This window comes from Amia ocellicauda, chromosome 8, assembly GCF_036373705.1.
Source record: "Amia ocellicauda isolate fAmiCal2 chromosome 8, fAmiCal2.hap1, whole genome shotgun sequence".
Lineage (NCBI taxonomy): Eukaryota > Metazoa > Chordata > Actinopteri > Amiiformes > Amiidae > Amia > Amia ocellicauda.
In genome coordinates, this window is record NC_089857.1 from 24,454,033 (window position 1) to 24,477,153 (window position 23,121).

A 23,121-nucleotide genomic window follows, 5' to 3' on the forward strand; every position below is an offset into this window, starting at 1 on the left:
TGTCTTTGTTTTGCAACTTGTATTTGGCTTTCTGTTACTACATTTTTTTATTTTATAACAACACTTTAGTAATATATCTAAAGCTGAGCAAGTTCTATTTCAACTCCTTATTTATAACAATATACATTTAAACATATTTGCGGTTTCACAAAAGGATGCCCCCAGAATATTTAGAGGGGACTGATGGACTGAGATTTGATTATTAATATGCACTGATTATTCTTATTCCACGGCTTAAGGGATTATAGATTCCCTGCCACCATGGCACATGACATTCCCAGTGTAGGGTTTGGGAATTCAGGGGAGGTCTATTCAAGTAATGATGATTTCTCTCTGTAATTTACCTTCTCATCCTCATAAATGATGTCTGCAGGTATGGTCTTGTCAATTACTTTGGAGAAGATTGTGGGAACATGGTTTCCATATTTCCTTCTTGCTTCTTCTGCCAAACGAGCTTTATTTACTTCACCGTTAGATGTCACTCCAGTGCAGTACCCTCTCTGTCTCAAAAAGGTGCATACAATGTTATCAGCTTCACGTAATTATGTATACACTGTACAATTATTTTTGAATTATTTGCTAGAGAGAGAAGTTCATGCGTCCTTGTTTTATGTTAATGACTGTAATTATACATAATGGTAATGGCCTTTTGTATAAATTAATGTCAACACCTTAACTTAAATACAGACTGTCCGTGTCCCTGGGTGAAGTTCAAAGGAATACAATTTATATTGATTTCAGTGCTAAATATGACATTTCATTGGAATTTACACAATTGCTGTTTTGTAACAAATTAAATGTGAGTCTATTGTCCCACATAATATTTCATTAACTTATAAAGAACGGAAAATATAAACTACACTTTAAGAACCTGGTTTTAATTACATGGTGCATATTCTTGACTTTATATGCAGTCTAGTTATCCGACGATGCAAAACACGGTTAACACGCCATGTTTGACCTGACAAACACATCCATACTTATGGTTTGCATACCTCCCAACAGCTTGTAAGTCTAGTAGGTGCAAAAAGCAATGCGGCGACATTAACGAAGTTTACTTTCACAAAACGTGTCGGTAAATTCAACAAATGCATGCTTATCTTTAACCTCAATATTTCAACCCAGAGCTAATAAACACAACCAATTCCTCCACCAGAAACTTAAGTGCAGCTTGATTGGACGAGCAAATAGAGTCCTGCAATATAATACATTTTGATTGGTGCATTGTTATTTCAGTCTATAAAGTTGGACATTAAGTAGATTTAAATATGCAAGTTACCCCAATAGCATGTTGGTGTGATATCGTGCTCAAATGTATTAATACGTTACATCACAATGGAATAATTGTCGTTAGTTTCATCTCGCCTGTGCTGCAGTTTTTGAAGCTGACAGGCACTTGTTTCACTTTCAGTACAGCGTCTCCATCAGGCGGCTACATATGTGCATTACATAGGCTGCGGAAAATAAATCCATGCACATGCATGTGTATACCTACTTGGGCTACATATATAATTATTTTGATAATCAGACTATTAAAGATTTTAAATCCAAATTTAAAAAAAACTGCAATTTAATTTTGATTGCAAATCACAAGAAAAACATAAAGCAAACATGTAATGTTAGGGGTATCTGTTAGTATTAATATAAACTATGACTTGGCTGATGAGGCTATAAAAACTATTAAAGGCATTTACGAACTATGGGACAGCTGTAAATATATTGAAGATTTTTCAACATTTATACATCGCAGACCCCGATTTTAACGTGCGCTTCTTTAACTCGATGTTGATGTGAGAGAGGCTGCGTTCACGACACGGAGACTTTCCTGGACGTGTTCGTATAGCGCAGCTTCCGCAATTCTGCACAGATCTGCGATGCTCCACCAATGGGATTGGTGGAATTCTGCAGACCTGCGCAGAGCTGCTGAATTCTGCACATCAAGAACGCGACCTCTAAGCCAAAGCATGCGTTACTTCGTGGCGTTTCTTCTGCCTGAGTTCATACAGATGACGAACTTGGACAGGTTTGCCACAAAGTCTGTCCAGATCCTGCGTAGACACGGAATTGCGGAAACTGCGCTACAGGAACGCCACCAAATGTCTGCACAGCCGCGCAGCTGGTCAAGGTGCACCTGCGCTGGAGCAGACCCATTTAAACAAGGAAGAGCGCTTTGACACAGAGGGGTGCGCTACTGCCACCTAGACTGGGAGTGTAGATTGCATGCGAGACTATCTTTCCCCCCAGAACTTATCATAAAATAAATGGTGAAAACATTTATTTTACTTTATTAAGGGAGGAGTTTTAATTGATACGAGAAACACTGCAGTGCTTTACTGTGACTGTTTCTTTGATGATTGTTTTTAACTGCTTTTAAAAGCTATTTCCGTATTTGCTGTGCATTCCCTCCACCAAAGGTATCCATGCTACGTCTGCGCAGGACAAAAAGCGTCGTGACGTTGTATTTGTCATTCCGTTTACATCTCGTGAGAGTTTCAATACTCGATGCTACTATACAAAAATGGCGGCGTCCAGTTGGGTGTCCTTGCACCCACATTTCTCTAAGAATGCATTTGTTCATACTTTTGGAAGGGTTTCGAGGGGTCTCCACGCAAAGCCTTCAGTCACAGAAGCGGTGTACCCTCCAATAACACCATCTCCAACGGCGAAAAGTAAATCCGCTAAGAAGCGGAGGGAAGAGGCGTATCACAATGAAGTGCGATCCGCGGCGACGGTGCAAGAGAAACTCAGACTTCTTACTAAACTCCAGCGAAGGAAGTATGTGCTGTACCCGCAAACATTTGCATTGAATGCGGACAAATGGTACCAGCATTTTACCAAGACTGCATACCTACCGGGCCTTCCAGATGCGCTGTATCTCGGAGGTGATGCTAAGGCCAGCGAGGGGACCAGCAAGGCTTCCCCAGTGGCGGGCCAACACACCTCGGCCGTCATTGACAGTGATGTGTCCAACGAGCTCCGATCCCTTGTCTGTAATGCACTCTTACAGGAGAAGTATTACATGGAAAAAAGAAAACCATTCCTGCATAGAGAACAGGAGCATTTAGTTGCGCCTTTTCTGGTTAACCTGGTATCTGGTGTTACCACAGCGTTAGCTAAATATAACCCTGTCCTGAACATGTCCAACCTAGGTAAGGTGAATCTTATCCTGTTTCTTTATCCTCTCCCATTTACGTATTTTATGGCATCTTAACCATGTGGTACAATGGTAATGCTATATATAAGGAAGCATGCTCTTTTTAAAAAATACAATGCGTGATAAGACGCATGCTTGGATGTGCTTCCAGATTTTGGGCCTCAAGTGAACTTCTATTGGATGCGTGGAGAAACAACTGTCCCCCGGGGCCACCGCAGGAATCGAGTCGATCCCATCAGATTTCAGATTGACGACAAACCACACAGTCAGCTACGGCTGCCAAAACAGCTGCCAGAGGTAAGTTCCTTCTTTGTGTTAAGAGAAGTTGAGAGTTGATGTTTGGTGACAGGAAATGTATAATTAATCTTGTTCTGCAGTTTATTTGTTCTTCATCATTGTGGATTTCACGAAATTAACCTACACATGATTGCAGTTTGAAATCTTCTAGGCTGCAATGCGTTTTCTCCTTGATGAAATTGTTCTTACCTAGTATGTTGTTCTTTGTATTTTTTTATTTACATCCTTATTCTGTTGGGATTTAAGTAATTAATGTAATTTTTAACTTCTAGAATGTTTTACAGGAGTAGCCAGTTAAAATGGCAGCTTGTAGGAAAAGCAGAAGCAACAATAGTTGAGCAGTGTAAATCAAAACCCAATAGTTTAGAACTGCATAAAACGGGAGGAAATTATATTGGAATCCCACTGTAGTTGTAAAATAGAAATTGCCCCACAATGGGTCTTTCTTACTCCAGTTAATTGTTTTTTACCTTTCTACATTACCCCTTGTAAATGTATAAGCTTTTTTTTTTTTTTATAACATAAGAGTTTACAAACGAGAGGAGTACATTCGACCCATGGTGCTCGTTTGATGTCCATTAATAACTAAGTGATACAAGGATCCTATCCAGCTTCAACCACATCGCTGGGGAGTTTTGTTGTTTAAAGAGTGTGAATGATTGTAATCGCTGTAGCTTAGTTTATTTTTGTCAAAAAACTAACAATTTGTATTCCTTATTTTTTTGTATACAATTTTCTTCAATGTATAGGCTACATCCTGCCTTCTCCTTATCAGAATTTTAATAATTTACCATATATCTGTGTTATATGTGTGTGTGTGTGTACAGTACCGTTCAAAAGTTTGGGGTCACTTAGAAATGTCCTTGTTTTTGAAAGAAAAGCAAATGTTTTGTCCATTAATAAAACATCAAATTGATCATAAATAGTGTAGACATTGTTAATGTTCTAAATGACTATTGTAGCTGGAAACGGCTGATTTGTAATGGAATATCTACATAGGCATAGAGGCCCATTATCAGCAACCATCAGTCCTGTGTTCCAATGACACGTTGTTTGCTAATCCAAGTTTATCATTTTAAAAGGCTAACTGATCATTAGAAAACCCTTTTGCTATTATGTTAGCACAGCTGAAAACTGCTGTGCTGATTAAAGAAGCAATAAAACTGGCTTTCTTTAGACTAGTTGAGTATCTGGAGCATCAGCAATTGTGGGTTCGATTACAGCCTCAAAATGGCCAGAAACAAATAACTTTCTTCTGAAACTCGTCGGTCTGTTCTTGTTCTGAGAAATGAAGGCTATTCCATGTGAGAGATTGACAAGAAACTGAAGATCTCGTACAACGCTGTGTATTTCTCCCTTCACAGAACAGCGCAAATTGGCTCTAACCAGAATAGAAAGAGGAGGGGGAGGCCCCGTGCACAACTGAGCAAGAGGACAAGTACATTAGAGTGTCTAGTTTGAGAAACAGATGCCTCACAGGTCCTCAACTGGCAGCTTCATTAATAGTACCCACGAAACACCAGTCTCAATGTCAACAGTGAAGAGGTGACTCCGGGATGCTGGTTTTCTAGGTAGAGTTGCAAAGAGAGAGCCATATCTCAGACTGGCCAATAAAAAGAAAATATTAAGAACACATATCGTGGACAGACGAACCTAAGTTTGAGGTGTTCGGATCACAACGAAGAACATTCGTGAGACACGGACCAAATGAAAAGCTGCTGAAGGAGTGCCATCTGTCAAGTATGGTGGAGGCAATGTGATGGTCTGGGGGTGCTTTGGTGGTGGTAAAGTGGGAGATTTGTACAGGGTAAAAGGGATCTTGAAGAAGGAAGGCTATCACTCCATTTTGCAATGCCATGCCATACCCTGTGGATGGCGCTTGATTGTAGCCAATTTCCTCCTACAACAGGACAATGACCCAAAGCACAGCTCCAAACTATGCAAGAACTGTTTAGAATACCAGCTAACTGCTTCTTCCCTGTCTATAATGGAGTGGGCAGCACAGTCACTGGATCTCAACCCTATTGAGCTGTTGTGGGAGCAGCTTGACCGTATGGTATGTAAGAAGTGCCCATCAAGCCAGTCCAACGTGTGGGAGGTGCTTCAGGAAGCATTGGGAGAAATCTCTTCAGATTACTTAAACAAATTGACTAGAATGCCAAAGGTCTGCAAGGCTGTAATTGCTGCAAATGGAGGATTCTTTGATGAAAGCAAAAGTTTGTAGGACACAATTATTTCAATGATTTTTAATTGAAATAATTATTTCTAACCTTGTCAATGACTATATGTCCTATTCATTTTGCTATATTTCCTATTCAAACTCATTCAATGTATGTTTTCATGGAAAACAAGGACATTTCTAAGTGACCCCAAACTTTTGTACAGCTGTGTGTGTGTGTGTGTGTGTGTGTGTGTGTGTGTGTGTATATATATATATATATATATAATATACACAATGAGGGGAAAAAAGTATTTGATCCCCTGCTGATTTTGTACGTTTGCCCACTGACAAAGAAATGATCAGTCTATAATTTTAATGGTAGGTGTATTTTAACAGTGAGAGACAGAATAACAACAAACAAATCCAGAAAAACGCATTTCAAAAAAGTTATAAATTGATTTGCATGTTAATGAGGGAAATAAGTATTTGATCCCCTTCGACTTAGTACTTGGTGGCAAAACCCTTGTTGGCAATCGCAGAGGTCAGACGTTTCTTGTAGTTGGCCACCAGGTTTGCACACATCTCAGGAGGGATTTTGTCCCACTCCTCTTTGCAGATCCTCTCCAAGTCATTAAGGTTTCGAGGCTGACGTTTGGCAACTCGAACCTTCAGCTCCCTCCACAGATTTTCTATGGGATTAAGGTCTGGAGACTGGCTAGGCCACTCCAGGACCTTAATGTGCTTCTTGTTGAGCCACTGCTTTGTTGCCTTGGCTGTGTTTTTTGGTTCATTGTCATGCTGGAATACTCATCCACAACCCATTTTCAATGCCCTGGCTGAGGGAAGGAGGTTCTCACCCAAGATTTGACGGTACATGGCCCCGTCCATCGTCCCTTTGATGCGGTGCAGTTGTCCTGTCCCCTTAGCAGAAAAAAAACCCCAAAGCATAATGTTTCCACCTCCATGTTTGACGGTGGGGATGGTGTTCTTGGGGTCATTCCTCCTCCTCCAAACATGGCGAGTTGAGTTGATGCCAAAGAGCTTGATTTTGGTCTCATCTGACCACAACACTTTCACCCAGTTCTCCTCTGAATCATTCAGATGTTCATTGGCAAACTTCAGACGGGCCTGTACATGTGCTTTCTTGAGCAGGGGGACCTTGCAGGTGCTGCAGGATTTCAGTCCTTCACAGCGTAGTGTTACCAATTGTTTTCTTGGTGACTATGGTCCCAGCTGCCTTGAGATCATTAACAAGATCCTCCCATGTAGTTCTGGGCTGATTCCTCACCGTTCTCATGAGCATTGAAACTCCACGAGGTGAGATCTTGCATGGAGCCCCAGACCGAGGGAGACTGACAGTTATTTTGTGTTTCTTCCATTTGCGAATAATCGCACCAACTGTTGTCACCTTCTCATCAAGCTGCTTGGCGATGGTCTTGTAGCCCATTCCAGCCTTGTGTAGGTCTACAATCTTGTCCCTGACATCCTTGGACAGCTCTTTGGTCTTGGCCATGGTGGAGAGTTTGGAATCTGATTGATTGATTGCTTCTGTGGACAGGTGTCTTTTTTATACAGGTAACGAGCTGAGATTAGGAGCACTCTCTTAAAGGGAGTGCTCCTAATCTCAGCTCGTTACCTGTATAAGACACCTGGGAGCCAGAAGTCTTTCAGATTGATAGGGGATCAAATACTTATTTCCCTCATTAACACGCAAATCAATTCATAACTTTTTTGAAATGCGTTTTTCTGGATTTTTTTGTTATTCTGTCTCTCACTGTTAAAATACACCTACCATTAAAATTATAGACTGATCATTTCTTTGTCAGTGGGCAAACGTACAAAATCAGCAGGGGATCAAATACTTTTTTCCACCACTGTATGTGTGTGTGTGTGTGTATATATATATATATATATATATATATATATATATATATATATATAAAATCCTTTTGATAATAATAAAACTAAATGCCAGCTGAAGTTACTTCTGGATTTGCATCTGCTGCATTGTATTGACATTCAGATTAGCATTATGATGTGCTTTGTAGAAACAAGTCTGGTAATAGATCAGGAGGAAAATGGCTCTAGCACTATAGATAATTATTCTAGTGTTTTTTGTTTTTTATCATGCTTTTTTTTTTTTTTTAAGTTTATGCCACTGGAAGAAACGGGTTTTGCAGATGTACCAGTGATCAATCTTGCACCAGACCTACTGCCAATGTTCAAAAGACAATATGATAATAACATCTTCATAGGTAAGGTTTCTGTGAATTCTACTGCACAATTTAAAATAGTTATGAAATAGTTTTGTCCAAAACATGTAATATAGAAAATACAATGCATTTAAAAATGTAATGTCTGAATTGCCTGCAAAGCATGAGGATGTACAATCATTTAAATTAAAAAAATTAAAGTACCTGCTGTAATTTTTCAATTTGTGTTGGGCAATAAGCATACTCCTTGCCATTTCAGTTAATAAAACTACGGTTTATATGTAGTGAAGTTCCTATTAATAGAATGCAAAATAATGTTAGACCTGATTTATCTTTAACAGGTTCCAAGGTAGCTGATCCATGCTGTTATGGTCATACACAGTTCCATCTTGTTGGGGATAGGTTGAGGAGGGACAAGCTTATTAAATCAAACCTTGCTGACCAGATTGAAGTTGGCTTACGAGCCAATGCCATTGCAAGCCTCTTTGCCTGGACTGGAGCTCAGGCTATGTATCAAGGTGGGTGTATTTTGAATTGTAGGAATATACTCTTATCTAGGACTGTCACGATTCATCAAGTAACTTGAGTAATTTGACAAAAAATCCTCGATTACAATTTACTGCCTCAAGGCTTCGTTCTATTAACCCTCAGAGCGCTGAGCTGACAGCATTACAGTGCTCTCACACACCACGGTGCTTGGTATAGCGCAGCAAATTACATAACTTTACATACATAATTATACAGAAATGTGCATTAGCCAAGAAACCTGTTATACAGACACCATTTTTATACTCAAAATAACGTTGTTTTCAAAATGAACCCGGCTTATAAACACTTAAAATATATATATACCAATCCCCAAAATGTTATTTTTAAAATACATAAAAACACAGATGTATACAAATAACTGTTCAAGAGATCTCAGTTTTGCAAAAAGCACACCTATCTAGAAGCTCATCAGAACTGCAGGCAAAACAACAAAAACAAATCGGCCAGTTGGGTTGCTGTGTTGAGTAAATATAAAAGCATCTTCAAATGGAATTCATATTATTGTTGTTGTCGTTATTACTACCAATAATATTTAATCATAACAATAATAATAAATGTACATTGCTTACTGTGCATTAATTCTTCTTTAGTGCATTAGTTCTTTCATCTTTGCTGAGAAATCAGCCCGGGTTTGTTATGCTGAATTCATCTCGGACTATTACTATTCTGTGTATTTCTTAATCTTAGCGATTTTCCTTTGTGTCAGTTCTGTAATTTTGGGTTGAAAGGGGGATTCTGACATTCAGGTTGACCAGCTGAAATAAACTAGAAACGTCTTAATCTCCCAGCTAACGCACAACGTTGCCAACAGGGCTGTACCTTCACCCCCTTGTATCTACATTCTTGTGATACACTTCTGCCCCCCCCCACCCCCCCCAATCGCTGTCATAATGGTCTACAATACTGAAAATTGTGCTCAATTAAAAGTTTACAATACAAAAACAAATTGCTTAATTCGGTTGTATTGGTCTCCGAAGCAGTACAATTAAAAACAACACAAACGGCACTTTTAGCGCATCGCTATTTTTCCCATCTCCTAAGACTGACGGGTTATTAATAATAATAATAATAATATTATTTTTTAATAAATTTTTTTTTTACATCTGTTTGTTTTAAAAGCTTTTTGGTTGGTTAACACTCGACAACAACCTTATTTGATATAGTTTAAAACAACTTAGACTAATGTTTATTTAACAATGTAAAAATTCCTTCCTATTAGAAGACTTATGGAAATGGCATAATAACTGCAGTAATAAGCATACCTCTCAACTCTCATGCATCTCCTGTCAGACTCGTATTATTGTTTCCTGATAGTCACAACTTGTTTGTCACAATTTCAAATTAACTAGGTTGTTACAATTTGTTTATATTGGAATGTTTTGCAATTAAATTTGTAACTGACCCACCAAAATGTTTTCTGGTCACGACAGATCTAATCTAGCTAATTTATACAATCTACTTAACTAAACAATTTACTTTTCCACATTTCCAAACCACACTCAACTAGATTAGCGGTCTACGTTTGGAAACATACCTGTGAGTTCAAGTGAATAAAAAATAAATGGCAATAACCGGCTATGTATGTAGCTTAATATTAATTTGTTTGTTGCGGAAGGGTGTTTGGTGCTTTTGCTTTGTCAATGTATTTCCATGCAGAACTTCTCTGTGAGGAAGCCATTGGTCACGTTCTTGTAGCACAGATTTCTGCAGATCTGCTCGGATCTAAAGAATTCCACCAATTCCATTGGAAATCTGCGCTACATGAACTGGACCATTGTTAGCCAAGGTACATTCTAGTTTAGCTAGTCACAGACACTAAATAACAAATCCCACCCTATCATCAATCTTGATTTACAGCTACATAGAGAGCCAATCAACAGTACAGGCTTTAAAATAAAATCAATATATATATTTTTTTACTATCGAATGTTGGATTTACTTGTCGTTAATGGCCATTATTAATGAATAGTCTAATTTTTGATTATTCGGTCTCATCCCTACTTTCCATGCTCATACTGCTGTTGCTACTTGAGTGTTTATAAAACGTGGGTAAACCTAACGTGTTTCAAAAAGAGGTTAAACATTTTGTGAAATGTTCTGCTTCTTCTTGCTGAACCACTGATCAGGTAAGCTATTTTTCTGCAGATTGGATGATATGTAATGTGACAGATCTTTTAATAGAATTTATAGTTATTTATTCAACATTTCATAATGAATAGGAAGGGTAAAGGCTACCATTATTTTTGTATATTCTCCATGTATTTGCACTATATAAACACTTAGAATAAATCACAATAAAAGCCTTGTTCCAGGTCAAACTGTTTTACATTTAACCATTTTAAAATATTTTATCAGCTTAGTGCAAATTCCTATTTTATCTTTATAATTTGAGAACATTTTTTAAAATCAAAAAAATAATCCAGCCTATGTCCACTAAACCTCTAGGCTAAGTGCTCCATCATAACATTTTGCAGGTTAAAAAGCTCCCATTTAGAACCACAAGAAAAATATAGATTTTGGTGAAAATGTTGCATTTATAACACTGTAACCTTCCATATTGCAAAATGCTCAATATTGGGTTGTATTCTTTTCTAAGACGCTTTTCAAAGTCTTACAAATTTGGGAAATTTTAAGGTGCAATGTGAGGATATTGATACTGACCATAACATTAATTCTTACTTTTGGCAGACCTTTGCACAAAGGTGACTCTCATTTAAGAGATTTTCAAATTAGAAAGAAAAATAAGATAGAATACAATATAATAAGTAATGCATTAAAACTAAATCATGGAGCAAACTCAATTTGAAGATTTTGTTTTTAATCCATATTAAATGTAGAAGTGTTTTACAGTTGTAAAAGCTTATGAATTCACTTATTTTACCCATATTTATTTATGCTTCCTAAACAGGGTTCTGGAGCCATGAAGATGTGACGCGTCCATTTGTATCCCAGGCTGTAATCACAGACGGACAGTATTTTTCGTTCTTCTGTTATCAGTTGAACACCCTGGCTCTCACTGTGCAGACTGACCTAAACAACCCCAGGAAGAATATGTGCTGGGGTACCGAGAGCATGTGCCTGTATGATGAGATCAAGGATGGAGAGGTGATTGGGTGGAATGACAACGTTTTGAATCTGCTGGTTCAGTTCCTGATGAACAGACCCAATGTAATGTGAAGATTGAATTAGTCTACAGTATGCACTTCAGATCTGTGTTAAACAAACAAACTCGTATTGATAAAAGCTGTAACTTATTCCATAATAAAAGAGATTTCAATTATTTTTTTTGTTGCTTACATTTTTATATATTTACAACTGAAAATAAAATATTTTGGATGCACAAAATTGGTTTAAATTAACTAAACCTGGGAATGTCACCTTGTAAATCTTAGTAATTAAATACCACAGGGATCTGGGGAGCAGTGGTATGTTTCTTAGATGGTGAGTTCTGGCATTTATGTATAAATTGTGCATCTGTATATGCCTATAATTTGTGCTTATGTAACATCCATTCTTTTCATATGAATTTACTATACACCTCTTATAATGTTAAAAAAAAACCTCCCCAGATGGTTGAATGGAGCCATGGAACTTCTGCAAAAACAGAGACTAAGGAGGGATGTTGGTTTTTAATGTTGTATGCATGTACTTATTTAAAATTCCTTCTAAAAACATTTATATTTATATAACAATATATATTGTTTCTTTATACCGTACAGTATCTTGTTATTACTGAATGAATCTCAATGAGTAGCTTTCTTTCATGCTTCTACATCTCACACATCCAAATTATTTGATTAGAGAAGTCTGGTGTCAATAAAGTGATAAGGGTGTATTTGCTTCTATAGCAGAAGCAAAATATTTTGTGGCAGAAATTCATTCATTTTAAGAGAAAAAATACTCTGCTAGTGAAAGTGCCTTTCCAACAGATTCAGTGTAACTTAATGGCTAGATTGTTTGGATTTGGACTTTTGTATTTTTTCGTCTTTCCAGGTATATGCACATTTTTAAAACCAGGAAATCTACTGATATACATAATATGGAATTTATTTAAAGTTAGATGGTGCTTTAGTTTGTGATAATACCTTCAGAAGCTCAGAATTCCTTGGAGACTAAACTAGCATCCTTCTTGGTTGATACCTTCAATCCATCTGATTTCAATGTGCACTTACCTCTGTAAATGATGCAGACCCCTTTGCCTTTCATGTTTCTAAGGTAAATGGTAGATTGTGCAAAGTACATTACTGTACTGCACATCACATGGATATTGTAGCATTAAAGTTTGCTTTCAACCCTTTGATTTATTAAATAGCCAAAAGGGTTCCTTGCAATTCTGAACTATGTTCTAATTAGAATCTAGTTAGAATTTATGTATTATTTGCTCAATTACTTTTTACAAAAGTTTGATTGGCTTGGTTCCAAGGACACCAGGAGGCTAATAACTGAATTGCAAGTTGTTGAAAAGTTGAGAAAAAGACAAGTACTTATCCATAATGCGTGTGTAAATCTGGTTCGATTTTCTATAATGAAAACCCCCACAAGAGGTCTCCTGGAATCTTGGTCCATACTGGTTTTGAAACAGTAGCAAGACTTAGCTGTTTTTAATGTTCTGCTAGATGAAATTGAAATAGACCAACATCCAGTGATGGATGTGCCTGGAGGTGCTGATTTCACACACTGCAAACACAGGCCTCCTTACAGTGCTGCTTGCTGGAGTCCATCTGGCATTCCCTCAAATGGCATCCCCAAAACAACAACAGAATCTTATTTAACATCTCCGCCACATGTCCAGCAATAGGCTTTGCATTGTCGGGTGCAGTTGTTGTCTCGTCAACAAACCAGCCATCTAACTTATTTAGAACATTCATGGCAAACTGATTTAAAAAATAATAAATAATAATTATATATATATATATATATATATATATAGCAAAGGGTAGTCACACCAAATATTGATTTGATGTAGATGTTTCTACTGTTCACTCACTTCACATTTAGTAAATTGATAAATGTAATCTATGAACATGTCTATTTTTGAAAGCATTCTTACAGCATTTTTTCACACCTGCCTAAAACTTTTGCACAGTATTGTATATACACACACAAATGTAGATGGGTGACAAATTAAAAGGAAAAAACAACATAAAGTGTCTCAGTAAGGTGTTGGGCCACCACAAGCTACCAGAACAGCTTCAATATGCCTTGGCACAGATTCTACAAGTCTCTGAACTCTACTGGAGGGATGAAACACCATCCCTCCAAAAGATATTCCCTCATTTGGTGTTTTGATGATTATTATTATTATTATTATTATTATTATTATTATTATTTCTTGGCAGACGCCATTATCCAGGGCGACTTACAACATAAGTGCAAAAATACAGAGAAGTACAAGGCATCAATCATTACAAATTAAACTTAGCTAAAACATAGCAATTCAAAATAATACATTTTACAAATTCCAATTACAATTTACACAAGTACAGTAAGAGACTTCCTACATCCTGGACGGTGAAAGCTAATTGCTGTCAAGATGTAGGGTTACAGACTAGGGCTACGGGAAAGGGAGCAAGGAGGAAAACAATCAAGAACGCGAGGAGCATAATAAGCTGAAGTGCTACCTAGCAGGGATAGAGGACTAATATTACAAGTGCTGTCGGAACAGATGTGTCTTGAGTAAGCGCCGGAATGAGGTCAAGGACTCTGCTGTTTTGACTTCAGTGGGCAGGTCGTTCCACCACTTAGGCGCCAGGGATGAGAAGGAGTGGCTCTGGAGGAAGGAGAGTGGAGAGGAGGCAGAGTTAGCCTTCTGGCACTGGAGGAGCGTAGTGGTCTGGAGGGGATGTATGGAGAGACGAGTGACTGAAGGTAGCTTGGTGCAGTGTGGTCAAGACAGCGGTAGGTGAGGGTCAAAGTCTTGAACTGAATGCGTGCCGCTATCGGGAGCCAGTGGAGGGAGCGGAGCAGGGGAGTAGCGTGTGCGAATCGTGGCAGAGAGAATACCAGACGAGCCGCAGAGTTCTGGATGAGCTGGAGCGGCGGGTAGTGGATGCAGGCAGACTAGCCAGAAGGGAGTTGCAGTAATCCAGGCGGGAGAGGACCAGTGACTGGACGAGTAGCTGAGTCAAGTTGTCGGTGAGGAAGGGACGGATCCGGCGTATGTTGCTCAGGAAGAATCTGCAGGTGCGCGTCAGCGTGGTGATGTGCTGGAAGAAGGAGAGCGCAGGATCGAGGGTGACTCCTAGATTTTTAGCGGAAGAAGAAGGAGAGAGTGTGGTGGATTCCAAGGGGATCGAGATGGGGAGGTCAGCAGAAGGTGAGGAAGAGCGGGGGAAAAACAGGAGATCTGATCTGGAGAGGTTGAGCTTGAGGTGGTGCGAGTGCATCCAGGCGGAAATGGCAGACAAGCAGGAAGAGATGCATGAGGGGATGAGAGGGTCAGAAGAGGGAAAAGACAGGAAGATCTGGGCATCATCAGTGTAGAAGTGGTAGGAGAAGCCATGGGAAGTGATGAGGGGGCCCAGGGAGCGAGTGTAGAGAGAGAACAGGAGCGGGCCCAGGACGGAGCCTTGGGGAGCACCTGTGAGGAGAGGTTGGAGGGTGGATGAGGAGCCTCGCCATGTCACTTGGTAGGACCGGTCACTGAGGTAGGAGGAGAACCAGGTGAGAGCAGTCCCAGAGATCCCAAGGTCAGCGAAGCAGGAGAGGAGGATGGAGTGATCGACGGTGTCAAATGCTGCAGAGAGGTCAAGGAGGATGAGGACTGAGGAGAGGGAGGCTGCCCGAGCGCGGCTGAGTGAGTCAGTGACAGCCAGGAGAGCTGTTTCAGTGGAGTGAGCTGTGCGGAAGCCGGATTGCAGAGGATCAGGAAGTGAGTGTTGGGACAGAAAGTCCGAGAGCTGACGGTGAACCGCCTGCTTGAGAGTCTTGGAGAGGAAGGGAAGTAGGGAGACAGGGCGGTAGTTCTGAGGAGAGGTGGCATCAAGGGTTGGTTTCTTGAGCAGTGGGATGACAGCAGCTTGTTTAAATGCAGAGGGGAAACAGCCAGAGAGGAGTGAGGAGTTGAGGAGGGAGGAGATGAAGGGGAGAAGATCAGGAGCGGTTGCTTGGAAGAGACGAGAAGGGAGAGGGTCCAGGTCGCATGTTGTGGATTTGTGACGTAGGAGGAGAGCAGAAACTTCAGCATCTGAGAGAGGTGAGAATGAAGAAAAGGAAGCTAGGTCGGTGGGAGTTTCGGTGTGATGGGAGATGAGGGTGGAGTATTGAAGAGCCTGCAGATGTCTGCAATCTTGGAGGAGAAGAAGGAGGTGAAATCATCAGCAGTGAGAGATGAGGGAGGAGGAGGGGGAGGGGGGGCAAGGAGGGAGGAGAAGGTGGAGAAGAGTTTGCGAGGGTTGTTGATAGTGGATTCAAAGAGAGATTGGAAGTAAGACTTCTTGGCTGAGGTGAGAGAGGACGAGAATGTGGACAGGTGGGAGCGGTAGAGTTCGAGGGCGGCTGGGAGTTTGGTCCTTTTCCACTTTTGTTCGGCGGCATGCAGACTAGTTCGGGTTGCACGGAGAACAGCAGAGAGCCAAGGCTGAGGAGGGGAGGGACGGGCAGGACGAGACGTGAGAGGACAAAGAACTAGAAGGAAGAGGTGAGAGGGAGAGGTGATTTCCACTGCATGGAATTCAAAGCTGTCGGTCGAGATAGAGGAGAGAGAGGGGGGGACAGAGAAGAGGAGAGAAGGGGAGAGCAGCAGCCCTGTTCCTCCTCCCCGCCCAGTAAGACGAGGGGAGTGGGACAGGACAAAGAGAGAGGATAAGGCAGCAGGGGTGGTAGAGTTGTCTGGGGAGATCCATGTCTCGGTGAGAGCGAGGAAATCCAGAGACTGGTGGGAGGTGAAGGCAGAGATGAAGTCGGCCTTGTTGGAAGGTGAGTGGCAGTTCCACCGGCCTCCAGAGAGTGGAGTAGAGGAGAGGGAGGAGGAGGGGGGGAGAGGCAAAGAAATGGGGTTAGAGGGATTAGGGAAACAATGGCGCGCAAGTGCACACCGAGAGGAAGGAGAGAGCAGGACAGGAACTGGAGAGATCGTCATGGTTGCCTGTTGTTGCTGTGTGGCGTCTCCTCGCAGTCTTCTCTTCGCTAGAGTCCCCGCAGCTAGAGTCCCCTTCAGAAGGGGGGCACTGAGGCTGCTGGCGCTGACTGCTGGCGCAGAGGGGTGGGGGGCTGTTAAATACGTCACCTGTAACTAATGAGGACAGTGCACACCTGTGTTGCGTTGAATGACACAAGGCTGGTCAGGATGGCCCTCCCTTCCATGCAGGACTGCTAATAGCACAATTACTGGCCGCTTAATATCTGAATACAGACAAAGACAGTGCCAGATACACGCAGTTACACTGAACAATAGTTCGTAGTAATGTTAAACAAATGCTAAATAATCACAGCCTACACAGTGTATCGCTTCTGATTGCAGACAGGGCGTGTTGAGTGCGCTAGGTTACTGGCTAAATTCACTAACAAACTAACAAACAGTCGCTGCTGATGATGGTGGTGGAGAGCACTGTCTACTACATCGGTACAAAATCTCCCATAGGTGTTCAATTGGGTTGAGATCATAGCATATGATTCACATCATTTTCATACTCCTCAAACCATTCAGTGACCCTCGAGCCCTGTGGATGGAGGCATTGTCATCCTGGAAGAGACCAGTCCCATCAGGATAGAAATGTTCCACAATAGGATAAAGGTGATCACTCAGAATAACTTTGTAATGATATGCAGTGACCCTTCCCTCTAAGGGGACAACTATACCCAAACCATGCCCGGAAAATGCTGCCCACAGCATAACCGAGCCTCCGGACCCCCTCACTGTAGGGGTCAAGCAGTCAGACCTGTACCGTTCTCTTGGTGTCGCCACACATGCACACTCCCACTTGTCGAGAATATGGTGAAGGATGACTCATCTGACCACATCACTTTTTCACACATCTCTGTAGACCAGTGCCTATGGTGCCCCAATGACCCCTGTGAGGGAGCCCTCCCAGCTGCTCGATGGGGGAGAGACCGTTGTGGGAATACAAAGGAGTAGTGCAAAAAAACAAGTTTATTCTAAAATAGGGTGGTGTTCAAGCAGGAAAACAAAAATCACAGTTGGCAAAAATAAGTCCAAACAAACTATACAAAACAAAAGTAAAATAAACTCAGGACTCTCTGTAACTAAAAGCTAAATGTAACTGAAAATACCATCAACCAAATAGATACATACTTCAGTCTTAAAAAGCATCCAGCACCCTTATATTGGTGTTGGAAGGCTGACTGTTCCCACAGTTTAAACCAACAAAGAAGATTTATGTAAAATTAACAATAAAATAAAGTCAACCTAAACCCACAACTTAACTTTTTATTGTTTGGGGAATTTTGTGGAAATTAATTAAATTGTGAGTTTCAATACTTGGTTGCAAATCCTTTGCAGTCAATGACTGCCTGAAGTCTGGAACCCATAGACTTCACCAGATGCTGGGTTTCTTCCCTGGTGATGCTCTGCAGGCCTGTACTGCAGCTGTCTTTAGTTCCTGCTTGTTTTTTGGGGCATTTTGTCCTAATTGTATCTTTTCAAATCCATTGTGGTGGCATACAGAGCCAAAATGATGACAATTGTGTCATTGTCCAAATATTTATGGCCTAACTGAAGATATATAGATATATCTATATATATACAGTGAGGGATAAAAGTATTTGATCCCCTGCTGATTTTGTACGTTTGCCCACTGACAAAGAAATGATCAGTCTATAATTTTAATGATAGGTGTATTTTAACAGTGAGAGACAGAATAACAACAACAAAATCCAGAAAAACGCATTTCAAAAAAGTTATAAATTGATTTGCATGTTAATGAGGGAAATAAGTATTTGATCCCCTATCAATCAGCAAGATTTCTGGCTCCCAGGTGTCTTTTATACAGGTAACGAGCTGAGATTAGGAGCACTCTCTTAAAGGGAGTGCTCCTAATCTCAGCTCGTTACCTGTATTAAAGACACCTGTCCACAGAAGCAATCAATCAATCAGATTCCAAACTCTCCACCATGGCCAAGACCAAAGAGCTGTCCAAGGATGTCAGGGACTAGATTGTAGACCTACACAAGGCTGGAATGGGCTACAAGACCATTCCCAAGCAGCTTGGTGAGAAGGTGACAACAGTTGGTGCGATTATTCGCAAATGGGAGAAACACAAAATAACTGTCAGTCTCCGTCGGTCTGGGGCTCCATGCAAGATCTCACCTTGTGGAGTTTCAATGATCATGAGAACGGTGAGGAATCAGCCCAGAACTACACGGGAGGATCTTGTTAATGATCTCAAGGCAGCTGGGACCATAGTCACCAAGAAAACAATTGGTAACACACTACGCCGTGAAGGACTGAAATCCTGCAGCGCCCGCAAGGTCCCCCTGCTCAAGAAAGCACATGTACAGGCCCGTCTGAAGTTTGCCAATGAACATCTGAATGATTCAGAGGAGAACTGGGTGAAAGTGTTATGGTCAGATGAGACCAAAATCGAGCTCTTTGGCATCAACTCAACACGCCGTGTTTGGAGAAGGAGGAATGCTGCCTATGACCCTAAGAACACCATCCCCACCATCAAACATGGAGGTGGAAACATTATGCTTTGGGGGTGTTTTTCTGCTAAGGGGACAGGACAACTGCACCACATCAAATGGACGATGGACGAGGCCATGTACCATCAAATCTTGGGTGAGAACCTCCTTCCCTCAGCCAGGGCATTGAAAATGGGTCGTGGATGGGTATTCCAGCATGACAATGACCCAAAACACACAGCCAAGGCAACAAAGGAGTGGCTCAAGAAGAAGCACATTAAGGTCCTGGAGTGGCCTAGCCAGTCTCCAGACCATAATCCCATAGCAAATCTGTGGAGGGAGCTGAAGGTTCGAGTTGCCAAACGTCAGCCTCGAAATCTAAATGACTTGGAGAGGATCTGCAAAGAGGCATGGGACAAAATCCCTCCTGAGATGTGTGCAAACCTGGTGGCCAACTACAAGAAACGTCTGACCTCTGTGATTGCCAACAAGGGTTTTGCCACCAAGTACTAAAGAAGGGGTCAAATACTTATTTCCCTCATTAACATGCAAATCAATTTATAACTTTTTTGAAATGCGTTTTTCTGGATTTTTTTGTTGTTATTCTGTTTCTCACTGTTAAAATACACCTACCATTAAAATTATAGACTGATCATTTATTTGTCAGTGGGAAAATGTACAAAATCAGCAGGGGATCAAATATTTTTTCCCTCACTGTATATCACTAACACTCAGTGTATTACAAATACACACAAAATATGATTGATTTGAAATTTCTACCAAAAACAATTGGATTATGTATGCTTTGAATAGTGTAGATGACTTTGCAGAGAAATAATGGAATAAAATCCTAGTTTTGCTAGAACTATTATTTAAACTTAAAAATAGTATCAATTGATTTATGTGTAGGAGACTAAAAGTCATAACATTATAAATCTGAAGTGATGTTATGTTCTTTCTTTAGATTAGTAAACACCTGTATTTTTTGCAAGTGCATGAAAAATACACAAGGCAGTCAGCACTGGTAACATTTGTGTGAAGCTGAGTCATCTAATCTAAAGGATACATCCTGTTTATCACCAAAGTGTTTGTATAATTTTAGAGAAATTTTAAGACAAGTTTTAAAGGTATAAAATGTATTGTCCTCAATACACTTATTATATGTAGCGCTAATTTAAACAAGATCTGTAAAAACTGTAAGACAAAAGCAATATAGGAGCAGATTTATTGGCTTCCTAGCTTTCAATAGAATGAATGAATGAATTAATGCAAGATATCAGTTTACTGTTTGAAACTAAAATAATTATGTCTGTGTACATTTTACAAAAATGAAAACATATTTTGAAACATGAAACATGAAATAAAATAATACATAACAATTTGTTAACTAAGGTTTACCTGTACACTTGCATTTTAACAGTATAGCAATATTTCCTTTATTTTAATTCTCCCTGAAAAGTCATAAATGAAACAAGGGCATAATGAACACCACTATTTATATATCTAGGTTTTCACAACAGGTTCATATTCTACCTTGAGATAACATGGAATTATTTTTCATTTTAAATCCCAAATATGGAGGATGGTATTGGCTACTGAGGTCCAAATGACCAAAGCAACAGATATCTGTTATCTGTAGTTCCCTTTCAAATCGAAAGACAGCCATTACCTAATTGGAAGAGCCTTCTGACCTGTCAATCATTGAAAGCATGTACCAAAGCTGCCCAATAGGGGCCCTGCTGGCAGGAGGAAGACCCGCCCCCAGCGTCTGTGAAAAGTCTCCTTGACTGCAGCTCCCTGCCATTTCTTCTTTCACCTGCCTATGAATGTGCTTTACTGCCTCCCTCGACCTTTCTGTCAATATCGACCATGGAATTCCGCCCCTTGTTCATCCCATGTCGACCTCAACCGACCTTGTCGACTGCTCGATCACATCTGTCGACTTTTGTGCTCCATCGACCTCTTGACGAAATCATGACCTGCTCTCGACCTCTGGACGCCCGTGTCGACCTCTCGGACCTTGAGGTCGACAACCTCGACTTAAACATCGAGGGGGACAGTATCAGAGCTGAGGAGTTTGGCGAAGTCCATCTGCCACAAGAGCCATCGATCTACTTAGAGGGTCTGGAAGTAGACGACTTGGAGACGGATCTTCTAACCGGGATGAAGCCAAATGGGGGCTTTCCACCATTGTTTCGGATGCCAGGGCAAGCTGCCCTCGGACGATGGACATGACCTATGTGTGTGTTGTCTGGGTGAGGAGCCCAGAACGCATTGACGGGAGAAGGGGGCTGCGTACACTGCATGGAGGCCACGCACTGTAAGAGGGCCAGGAATTCCCCATCGGCCAGCCACCGCAGCCGAAGCTCCGCCGCTCTTCTCTGGGCTCAGCTCCACACATACCCCCTGCAAGTGTCTCTCCAAGAAGGCGGCGCTCATCTTCCTCTCAAGGTTCACCAGCGAGGGTGCAGTCTGTATCCCCCTCTCTGCCTCCTCGCAGGCACTCTCCCGGGAGGAGAACGCACTCCCCCTGACAAAGGTCCCCGAGAGTGAGGCGCTCCCGCTCCAGATCTTCTACACGCTCTGTTCCGCAAACTCCTCCATGGCCAAGGAGACAGGAAGTTGAAGGGATTGCAACACTGATTAAGACAGTTGGGGAGCTATTGCACAGGCTGGACTCCCAGCAACAGATGCTGAACTCTGTGGTGGACGCGACTTCTGTCGGAAGAGGACATTCACTGTCTCCCTCAGCTGCCATCACCGCTACCGGAAGAAGCGCTGTCCCATGTGGCGTCACGCTCGGACATATCAGATCCTCCATCTTTCACAGAGGAGACCGAGGTGGCAAGTTCAGTGTCGGAGCACTTTCAAGGGCCAAGTATGGAGTTTAAAGCCCTGATGAGACATGCAGCTATGGCAGTGGACATTCCCTGATGCCCCCAGGAAGAGGTTATAAAAAAAATGGCTTGTGAGGGAGAAGACTGCTAAGCCTGCGGAAATCCTTCCCCTCTTTGATGATTACGTGGACATCGTGCAATCCACGTGGAACCAGCCAGCATCTGCTCCTGCAACTTCTAGGCAGGCAGATGCCATGAACACAACAGCAGAAAAGAAGGGACTGGGATCTTTCCCACTGATAGGGGATTCGGTGTCCAGGCTGGTTCAGGCGAATACCATATTAGGCAAAGAAGCACTTTGTCCTAATAAACAGTGCAGAACAACGGACGCTATGCTGAAGAAAGCGTGTTCTGCAGAGATTTCAATGGTCCGGGCCAATAATGCACAGGCCATCTTAATCCTGTATATAGGACTTACAACCTGGATGACTGGGTGCAAGATCATCACCATCTGAAGTTGGCATGTGAGGTGGCTCAGGAAACTGCTGGGAAAACTTCTCAATCCAGGAAAAGGACATACGAACGGAGATCAAAAGAAGCTTTGCTCCACTCTGGAGACCAGGTTTTAGTGTGCAACCAAAGGACGAAACAAAATCCAAGACTGGTGGGAGCCCTCTCCCTACATTGTTGTTCAACAGAACAGCCCAGAACTTCCAGTGTATACTGTCAGACAGGACAGGAGGGCAAGACTGCATTGTTCACAGGACCAACTGAAGCCCTGCCCTTTCCCTACTGCTAAAGCAAAGTCTAGCCAAAAGGAGAGCAGGGAATTAGAAATACATACTTCTGAGGAGGAGTTAGATTCCTTATGCATAGCTCCTGCCTTGTTAAGAGGGGAGATGTATCGGAGGGCAAAATACTTGCAAGGGGATCCATGGGAAGAAACTGACATACCGGACTGTTTGCCACCAGCAGAAGAGGCAGGAACTGATGTCAGAGGTGATAGCTTAGTACCGTTCAAAATAGACTAGACTTTGTTAGTGTGAATTATGTCGTGGGACTGGCATTCATAAAGCCAGGAGTAATGTAAGAGATTGAATAAAATGTGTTGTCTCTTTAAGAAGTGTGCTCTAGTTTTGTTGTAGAGAGAGATATTGTTTTCATTTGGGGGGCGGGGGCATCCAATTAGAGGGAAGGAAGAAAAGAGCAAAGGTGAGCTCACGAAAAAGGAAGGAGAGAAACCAGGAAATGGATGGAGGGATATGTGCTGTGTGGTGCAGTGACTGGACGGTAAAACAAAAGAAAGTGTTCATTGATTTTTCTACTAAA

General features: G+C 41.5%; 1 protein-coding gene across 1 annotated transcript; it reads left to right on the plus strand.

The window, feature by feature from the left end:
- Window positions 1–2,426: 2,426 nt before the first annotated feature.
- mrps30 (mitochondrial ribosomal protein S30) lies at window positions 2,427–11,654 on the plus strand. The gene is made up of 5 exons (XM_066710776.1): window positions 2,427–3,149; window positions 3,306–3,451; window positions 7,762–7,867; window positions 8,167–8,343; window positions 11,283–11,654. Exons 1-5 carry the CDS (start codon window positions 2,519–2,521, stop codon window positions 11,549–11,551), a joined length of 1,329 nt encoding a protein of 442 aa, XP_066566873.1. The 5' UTR covers window positions 2,427–2,518; the 3' UTR covers window positions 11,552–11,654.
- The last annotated feature ends 11,467 nt before the right edge of the window (window positions 11,655–23,121 follow it).